The sequence below is a fragment of the Teleopsis dalmanni genome, chromosome X, assembly GCF_002237135.1.
Source record: "Teleopsis dalmanni isolate 2A chromosome X, ASM223713v2, whole genome shotgun sequence".
NCBI classification, from domain to species: domain Eukaryota; kingdom Metazoa; phylum Arthropoda; class Insecta; order Diptera; family Diopsidae; genus Teleopsis; species Teleopsis dalmanni.
Window position 1 is genome coordinate 77,210,069 of NC_051848.1, and position 10,766 is coordinate 77,220,834.

The 10,766-nt window shown below is 31.7% G+C and overlaps 1 protein-coding gene across 1 annotated transcript; it reads right to left on the reverse strand.

Moving 5' to 3' along the window:
* Positions 1-3,757: 3,757 nt before the first annotated feature.
* LOC119662034 lies at positions 3,758-4,613 on the reverse strand. Its single transcript, XM_038071572.1, has 2 exons — positions 4,431-4,613; positions 3,758-4,360 (listed from the first exon to the last, which is right to left on the reverse strand). Exons 1-2 carry the CDS (start codon positions 4,443-4,445, stop codon positions 3,965-3,967), a joined length of 411 nt encoding a protein of 136 aa, XP_037927500.1. The 5' UTR covers positions 4,446-4,613; the 3' UTR covers positions 3,758-3,964.
* Positions 4,614-10,766: the final 6,153 nt, after the last annotated feature.

A 10,766-nucleotide genomic window follows, 5' to 3' on the forward strand; every position in this document is an offset into this window, starting at 1 on the left:
AATATTTTGTCTTTTTTTACGTGTACCTAAGTTTCAATCCCAAATGCTTCTACTAAATATAGTTTCAATCAAGGAAAAAATAATCCCGTTTTTTGTGTTTCTTTTATTTTGCACTTTTCAGTTAACAATAATTAGAGAACATATTTATATTCCGAACAAAATATTTAATGAAGCAGTTCTTGCAAAAAACCCCTTGAACTTATTCATTTTTAAAGTTGCACTCTCCATTGAAGCGCCTTTAATAAAAAAATCCACAGCTGCCGGAAAATCCATTGCAGTTTAATTCAATCTGCATTCTAATTTATTATTTTCTGCTCAATTAAAACATATTAAAATCGTAAGACGCGTGCCTGATTATCATTTCGAGGCATGCATCGTAAACTCAATAATTCCTTCCACGTCATTATCGAAACGATTTCAATATCATTGCCAGCCAGCAGAAGGCATTGAAAGTGAAATGAAAATTACAGATGATTTTGCTTGTTAAGTTTCGTTGCTTTGGGGTCTCGACTTTATCGGATGGAAAAAAACTAAATTTTTAATAGGCGAATATATTAAAATCGCTAAAACTAATTCAAAGAGCATTGAAGAGGTTGAAATTAAATTATTTCTTTAGTTCGTTGCGTTTCAATTATTCCGTATCTTAAGTGTGCAGTTTGATGTTTTGAATGTTCATGCTTCAAATGCTTCGATTCTCTATATTTAATTATGTAATAAAAGCCGTTAAATAATTTTTATTATATACTACAAAACAGAGCAAAACCAAAAGTAAAATATGAAAAGTATAGGAGAACTCTATGAGGAAGTAAAGTAATAATGTATGCATGTGCTTAACCAAATTGTAAAATCAAGAGTTGCGACAGGGAACAGAAAACGAAGGTTAAGATTTGAAGAACCCGGTTTTTCCGCATATAATCATAGATTTATGAGTTTTTGCCTATTGCAATATTTTACAGATAACGATCAATGAACTATCTGTATGTCAATTTCTTTAAAATTTCACTCCATCATTATCAAGATTAATATTATTAAAATCATTATCAATTTATCATCAATCGTTAATTAAAGTCTTCAGGTTATCATTAATAGCTAAGATAGCCTCAATCTTACAGCATGTCACTTAACGATCATACATTATCAGTTTTTGCACAGCATGGAACTTGATCCGCACTAGTGAATGTAAGATTTTTATTGCACCCCTGTCTACTGTTCCCTGTTAACGATCGTAATAAATCACATGAAAATGGTGAAGAGTTAATTCAATTTTTGACTATATTGGAAGAATTGGAAGAAAAAGCTTAGACACTAATAATAACGTGGATCACTCATATTTAGGTATTATAAAAATAATGATACTGGTAGCAAAACATCGAATGTCACATTACCGATGGAAATGGATTCTTAACGTACAGGTACAGATGTTGCAAAATGTTATATAGTATTGTAAGTGTATGACTTAAAAAATCAAAATAAATAGCAATAGTTATAAATTACATTACGTGATCTGTTGATTTATGAACAAATACCAATAAATTAAATATTTTTAGTTTTGCTGTAGTTATTTTATTCCAGTGACCAAACATCACTGTTGTCCGGGCATCGCCAAAAGCGATGTACTGAAGGCGTGAATTTACAATCACCAAGGCATATATAGGTATCTTCTACTCAAAAAGTATTCGGATTTTGTAAATAAAACAAACAAATTTAAATTTTATTCCAAATTTATTTTATCTCCTTCAAAATATGCTCTTTCTGAAGCGATACACATATGCCAACGCTTAACCCAATCTTCCATACACTCTTCGTAGGCCCGTGCAGGTATGGCTTTTAGTTCCTTCAGCGAATTCTGTTTTACCGATTCAATCGATTCAAAACGTTTACCATGAAGGGGCAATTTGAGTTTCGGGAACAGGAAAAAATCGCACGGCGCCAGATCCGGCGAATATGGTGCCTGAGGGATGACAATGGTGCCGTGTTTGGTCAAAAAATCGCGTACAACAAGAATTTTCCATAGTAAAAATCGCTAAATGCACTTGAGGTAGTCTCACATTAACAGCTGCTGTAAACAAACTAATTGACAGATGGCGCTTAAATTTGTACCAAGAAAGGGTGTACCAACATAACAAAAAAAAAATTTTTGAAAAAGGTCTATTACTTAAGGAGTAGTTAACAAACAACAAAATCCGCAGAAGATAATCCGCAGAGCGGAAGGTACATGTGGATGATGGCACTCCAATTGGAAGTCTGGATGGCATACAAATAAAACAATTAATTTTAAAATATAAGCTGTTTAATTTTGAACAAGTTTGTCACAAATTTAATTCAAGATTAGATGTATTTAATTATTATTAGAAAAAATTTGTAATTCTGATATAAACATATACTATTATATATACTATTCGCAAAAGAGTCAAAGTTTAAATTCAGAGATTCAGAGATACCGCCTGGTTACTAATGTCGAAATCATCCATTATAAAATGTTCAGAAATCCTTCATATTTCGATTAGTCTTGCACGAATACTTTATATTTAAGTAAGTTACAGAGTAAGATTCATGAAAATATCTCGAAATTTATCAATTATGTCAATAACTTGTGTATCTATAAGTTTAAAACCAAATGCTTCGTCTTATATCAATTCAACATACTTTCTGCGATTCTGTCTCAATTTCTTTCCATCATCCACTACTCTTTTAGCTGTTATTCGAACAATGTAAAATTCGCAAGTACCTGGAATAGACTAATCCTTTTAAAAAAATTTATAGATTTTTTAATAAAGATTTACTCAACTTACCGTTACAGAACAGGTACCAGTACATAAGTTAGGATGTCATAATACGCTACTCCATCTTACTAAGGAAGTTTTTTTCCTGAGAAAATTTAATGTTCTTTCAATGAGGATATCTCTACAAATTATAAATTATGAATCATAACTTTCTATTTTATCTTATTAAAAGAAAGTTTTTTTTTTATAAGCAAAAGTGGAGTCCAACTTCCTTTTTTTTGGAGTAAAGAAATGATTATTCAGAGATTTATTTCATTAATCTGTATTATTCACGTGACTGTGGGTCAGATATATATTGAGTTTGTTCAGGTTTATATGAGTACCATAACATCATAAACAACATACATTTAACATATCTTCAGTACTGTCTTATGAAAAGATATTGCCTTCATACAGTTATCTATTTTTTATCAAATTATAAATTGCTTATCTTTAATATAATAGAGTTTGTTTACATATTTGCATAAATAGGTTGTTTTATGAAAGATTCCATCTAAACTGGTATTATTATTAGCACAGGTTTCACTTAAGTTTTGAAATAGAACACAAATACTTTCTGCATTCTCTTTTAAGAACACCGTTATTCTTAAACGCTCAATATAGTCTAGGATTTTACTTTCTGCATTCATATTACCACGCCCTCAGCGTTCATACTTTTAACAGAATCTATTAACATTTAATATCATCCAATTATAAAAATCATGTGTGCCTTTAATATAGTTTTTGTGATGAAGTCAGATTATATGTCATAACATAAGGTCGTTCTGGAGTTGTTCCTCTAATTCATCATCACATCATGCCTCAATTGATTCCACTAATAATGCAATACGCCACTATTTTGTTCTTTTTAAGCTTTTAAAATGTTACGCTGTATATAACAAAGTTATATTAATTAATGTCAATCTGATATCCGAAAACATTTTTTATATGCTTATATGCTTAATATACAAACCTAGATTAATTACCTTATCATGTGCTGCACAAGTTATAAGAAACCAATGAGAAAAGTTTAGCTACGGTGTGGCCCACAACGTATTCAAAATATTATTTTATTAGAATTACCAATTCCCTCTGTGGCGTTTCTTTAAATTATTTTATCAAAATTTCTTCTAAAATATCTAAAATGCAGCACATTATGCTGATTATATCAAATCAGATCAGCGAAACCAAGTTGTTTCTAACTAATAAGCATGTCCTATCCCGTAGATTTCTGAAAATAGCTCAGTCTTTCGTTGCATATAACGGCTGTTAACAAGGATATCTAGTCTTCTTTGAAACGCTAGTTGTTTTGCACGATGTTCTCGACTGTATTCCTTATTAAAACTGAGGGGTATGAAGGCCTGCCCTTGCGCCATGTTGAAACCAGCAAGCGTGAACGCAGTCATCGGAATACCAAAAACTCGCCGCATTTGGTGATGACTTCTTCGAACATCGTGTTCAAATTTCTGTTGGTATAGTGAATGAAATGCCGGGAATAAATTTGCAATATTTTCGTCCAAAACAGGTAAATGAAAGTAATTTGGTGTTTCATGAAGTAGAACATTTGAAGCATCAACATCTCCACCACCACCTCCGAACTACAAATTTTATTTTATTTAAAAAAAAAACATTTAAATTTTTTTCATTTAATTTTTCTTAAAAGCTCACCCGCCTCACGTCCATGGTTCCTTAAGATCGGCTCTAACCTTGATTAAATTTAAACAAACTCAATTTGAAATGAAGCATCTAAAATGATTTTCCAAAAACTTATTTGGTTAATTTTGAATTTTTACGAACTATTTCTAGATATTAAAATGCTATCACCAAATATTTGTTCCCATAACTGATTTTTCTTTCTCATAACATTGAATTGAAAATTTGAAACATATTATATTGTACTTAATATTGTTATATATTCCATGACATACTATAGTACATGTTTATAATTTGAAATAGCAGTTAATAATACTCTTAATCATCCCCACTTTAAGTCCCACGTCAATGGCGCTTTACGCAGACGACATGTGCTTGATCTACTTGGATCGGGATGCCATAAATGTAAGCAACACTTTACAGGGAAATATAGACCTTATCGTGGAATACTTCCAAAAATGGAAGATTAAAATTAATAATGACAAAACTAAGGCTATTTTTATAACTCGAAAAAGAAGACAGCATCATCCAAGAGTCAGCGTTTGTGATACGGAGATACGGTGGGGGGATAGCATAAAAAATTAAACATTTAAAATACAAACGGAATAGCTGCTCTAAGATTCTACATTTATTAAAGCCGCTATTTAATAATTATCACTTCAACTTCAAATACAGAAAGTTACTTTATACACAAGTAATTAGACCTGCACTACTGTACGGATGTGTTACATATAGCAAAGCCTCAAATACTACCTTAAAGCAATTACAGATACCTCAAAACCTGGCTTTAAGAAGACTGTTTAAGATTCCATGGTATATTAGATCCACAGACATACATAGAGATCTTAGGATTGACTCAGTGAAAAAATATATCAGAGACAGAGCTCTAAAATTATTCACTAAAGTTGATACGCTACTTAACCCCGCACTAAAAATCCTCAAGTACACTTCTGGATTCTCAGGAAGATATTCTGATTTAAGGTCCGTCATCAACTAAAAGACAAATAAATTATATGATTTCTTAGCCTAGTTAAAGCCTAGTGTGGGGTAGTGATAAGCCCCCCAGCCATTATAGAGTAAAAGTGCGTAATAGCACTAACTCAAGAACAAGAAGAAGAAGAAGAATACTCTTAAAAATCATTTAGAAACTCTTTCTGTTTTTCGAAATCGGTTTGTCTACGAGTCTGTATTGTTATAACTATAGTTAAGCTATAGTTATAGCTCGAACATTGACTGTCCACGACATTGCGTCCATTGTTGGACTGTTGTATATTGCCCTATTTGAAGCCACTGAAAAATTTCTCTCAGCCCGTGAGGGCTTTAAGTCATTCAGAATGATGAATGAAAGAGAGAGGTAACAATTGACAGTTATTTTTTTTTTGCTCCACAACGGTCTGACTGACATAAGTCTCGTTATCATTAACCTAAAAAACCCACAAAATGGAATGTTTTGATATGTATCGGTATAGTCCGTTTTGTTATTGCATACTAAGCTTGCCTACAGGATATGTGCTGCTTAGCAGATACTACAATATATGTTAGTTAGCTAACATCTGCGGATATTTAAAAATTAATATTAATAATATTCTTATTTAATTTTTACATGTCCAGAAATAGTTAAAAACAAAGTCTCTTGTTCTCATGCGGGTTTCATTAAAAGAGATTACTCTTAATCTAAAGGAATACTAATATTGTAATATTGTAAGATCATCAAGGTTATACTAGTACTTTCTCCATTTATAAGGCTATTGATTCAATTCCTTGCAGTGTTGCTTTGTCTTTTGCATAACTATATTTAAATAAAATAAGCGAACCTATGCCTATATCTAAAAAAGATAAACATTTATCTATCACTAACTAGTGATAGATCATTTAAAACATTCTCATAACAAATGGTTAAAATTTCTGAACCCAACACCAAGTACTGAACCATGAAGCCAGTTTTAATGTCGTATATTCGAATTTAAGCTTGAATAGAGGCTTTTAATTGCGAAAGTTAAGTAATAATTTCGTTAGAGAAATTATTATCACCTTGAGTTTTACAAAAAATTATTGAAAAAAAAAAACTAAAAAAAATAATATTCTTCGACGTTAAAAAAATTATCCACTTAATCTCAATTGAAAGCACTGTTTTATCTTACAAATGTGTCACTTAAGGTATCATATGTTTAGTTGAAAGTTAATATAATAGAAGGTTTGGTGATGTGAGTTGGTCATCGAGATCATGTGATTTGTCATTTATAGAATCTTTTTTATTGGATTTACATAATATATCGGTTTTTACGCGAACGATTCTTAAACCTTTGATGCTTTGAAAATGAACATCTCTCTTTCTTTAAGTGCCGACACTTGAACCATGATAAAAAAAAACCAGGACTGTAAGATATTCTGTGGAGAAAATTTGAATGATTTAAGGATAAATTTTAAACACTATATTTTATCAAGAAACTTAATCGGACTCTTGACTGAAAGTGTGTTTTATTAACATTAAATTTTGGAAGCACAAAATGGGTAACACTGTACAATTGGTTTTAAAAGAATCAAAATGCTATTAAAAAGTGGAGACACTCTTAAAATAATGTTCTCATGAAAACACAACTCTAATAACCACGCAATGTACTTATTCCAATTTTTTCAAGGAATAAAATATGTTCCTGTGAATGTCAGGTCTCCTATTTGGTCAAATTGGCTGTTCGTGTCGGTTGCTGCTTAAGAGAGCTTTTATTATTATTATTATTGAGTAAGGGATCGTGCACTGCGACCTAAAAGATCTTTTGTGCCCCTTTGTCGGGTTAGAGTATTTCTCCAAGTCCGATTTCTTTAATGAAAGACAGTATGGATCCTATCTTCCCCAGTCTTGAATCCTTATGATCCATGAAATACCCTCCAAGGTGTTTCTTTCGCTTATGCATCAGTGCCGGGCACTCCCCAAGCACATGGTATGCCGTTAAGAGAGCTTTCACTATATACATATATGGTATATATAAACTAAGTAGACATTTAAAAAATATTAATTTTGTTTTTTCAAGTCTTCAATATATTAAAAATTTAGTTAAACTTCCACACATTCCCATATAAAATACAACTAACATGTAACCTATTTGAAGATATCTACTAGGTGGATTGATAATTGAAAATATTTTTAATAAAAATATTGTTACAATTTCTCAGAAATACTTATTTTTTACATAGAACTTACTCTGCTAAGTTCTATTTGTAATTTACAAGCTTAATTTAATCTTCTCCTCACTTGTGCATTTATGAACTTGGCCTCCAAAATTAACTGTGTATATCTTCAATAATAAATTGTTAGATTGTATATAAAAAACAATCTTATTTACCACATTTTACTACCTACGTTCACACAGTTAGCCATGTTCGGTGCCCTTGCTCCAAATAAGTCGAATCAAACAGAGAAAATTAATTGACGCATTGCGCACAACTTGTCAAATTTGACAGTCGACCGAGAGCAGATTCAGTGAATTACTAATCGTTCAAAGAAAAAATATAGGTACTCAATGGTATGGTATAATCAGCTCAAAGCATATTGTGCAATTAACAGAGTTCCATATGGAATACGCTTTATTTTAAAATATTTATTCGATCGGGATCCTGATTTACCTTCTATTTAAGATTTCTTTGACAAACAAAAGATTTTTTTCTTTGTACACAAAAGCATGTGATTGGTCCAACTTTTAAATGGGAAAGAACCATTTAAACCATTTTTATCAGATACATACGTAGTTAGAAACGTGAGCAAACTGTAGCTATGGTTATTCGATAAACAGTAAAATAAGAATAGTTAAAATATAAATTGATGATGATTTTGTCGAATTTGGGAGGCTTCTTTCATATAGGAATACGTTATTTACCAAATGAAACAACGGAAATTTAAGTTGATTTAATCGGCATTAATCTAAGGCACGTTTTTAATCAGCTTGAAATACGTTCTTCACGTAATTCAAACATCGCTTCAGATCACTAAATTGTCACCAAGGTATGGATGCCAATATCATATATTCTTGTACAGATACAAAACTTGGCATCGCTAAGCTGTGGTGATGTAAAACAGCCGAAGATTCGCTGTTGAACTCTCTAACCGATTTAATAATTAATCCCTTATCACAATAATGCTGACAGATACTTCTCATTCGTCAATGCTGGCATATCACTCACTCCTTATGCATTGCAGTGCAAGATCTCTTTGAGCGATAATTAATAAAAACTGCCAAATACAGCCCACAAAATGACGCTACAATCTGCAGCTACGCGAATTGTGGGGGAACTACATCAAGAGATAACGAACAAAGAGAGGCGTCATACTTTTTAACAAAAAGTCAGTTGCTTTACTCAAGGTTTATGTCCTGGAAGACTAAGCTATAAGAACGAAAACAATATCATAGTTACGGACTTCGAATGTAAAAAATATGGAAGAAAGATTTTACAACCTGGTATCTGATAAGAAGAATACCAATTCTGTGTCTGGAAAAATACACAAGAAATAGTTAATTAAAGTTGATAGAGTTGAAATCTATTTACCCACCCATAACAACAAAGCGGTGATCGCATATGACCTACATGTAAAAGAGTGCAAAAAATGTATTTTTAGAGGCATAGTTGGTCCAGTAGATTTTAAATTGTCAATAATAGTTGAAAACATTTCTTTATAATGTGGAACTCTATCGTTACCCAAGAATTCGGTAAACGTTTGCTGAAACGAAGTCCATGCCTTCAAATAAAAATATTTTATATATTAATTAATTTATCATCCTTTATGAGTTTTCTGATTTGTAACCCAACAAAAATATTCTTTGATTTTGGCTAAATTAATGCTGGGGAAAAATTTTAAAGTATATTCGAACGCAGGGCTTTCGTTTTTTTTTGCAGAGCTTCAACAAAATTTTTCTCCAGTCCAAGTTTTATGTGCAAATAAGGCAAAACCGTCTGACACTGTTCGCGACTTTATTGTAGGTTCCCTATATTCCAACGGCATGCGTTAGTGGTGCAGTGGAAAGTTCATTGCCGTTGTGAACAAGAGCAGATTCTAAACTTAATTTTAACTCTAAATAATAATATACCATTCGGTAGACTCACACATAATTTGCAATTTGTTAAAAAGAGCTTAAGGATCCCTCCTTTCTGAAGCTTTGGAACCCTACTCATGGATTCTTTCGAATTACGCCTGTCCAATCTACTTTTGAAGACATCTACATAGTGTTTGCCGCAGCAGCATTGAACCCTAACACATACGAAAGGAAGAGACTTACGAAAGTTTTGTTTATGCACACTATATCGTTAGAGTTAGAGAAAATATGAGGTTCAGTCAATAAATTTATAACATTTACACCATTTTACACAAATTCATCAAAGTGCCGCGACTTGCGCGGCTGGCGAATTGCCATACCTGATAGCATTCACGTCCAGGTTTTATTAAATTTAACTTTAAAGCATATGAAAATTATAAACCAAACTGATGTAAAAATTAATAATATGACATTTACGATTCTTCTGTGCTTTAATTTGCACAATTATCTCTGAGTGTGAATCATATGTGTTGTGTGACCAGTTTAATGTACTGAGGTTTGTAAGATACCAAATAATTTGAAATTCGCAGAAAAATAAAAATAAATTATTGAAGTTATGTATCAAATTAGATATTTGAAATTTAAAAGAAATATTCAACGTGCCTTTTTGACTAACTCAATAATTTTTGTAGTTGAATTTTAAAATAAAAAAATCTTAAAAATAGAAATAGAAATTATAAACTTTCACATTTGTATTTGAGCCGAAAAAATGTTAATGTATTAGAAATTAGATCGGAAAGTATCCAGGATGCAATACCGTGGGGAACAAAATTAAATTTAAATAACTATTAGCTCAAATCAAGAAAACTAGTTGTACTCAAGTACAAAACTTTCTTAGCTATGGCAGCTACTCTTAGGTTTGAGTAGACAATTGGAGGGTTGAGGATAAGATATGTCTCAGGTTTGGAATAATTTTTTGCAATTTTCTTTACATCATATTTTTTAGATTTCGCTCAAAGATCTCATTCGTAATAACTTCAGAATTATTGATTTCAGGTTAAAGGTAAATTGGATTTCTAATAGCAATATCTGCAAGATTGTACCGTTCTTCTTTTGCGTTTTGTGGTTTCAGTATTGGAGTGAAGACAAATGACCAAAGCTTGTAGCTGGAATCGCCAACCAAGCGCGCTTTAAATTTTCGTGGCTTCCAGAACTGACTCTTCGAAAATTTGGCAGTCGAGAATTCCATCTCTTTATCTCGCAACAACATTGCAAATTTAAAATTTCCAACACATATCACCTACGAAATACAAATAGTTTTTTAATG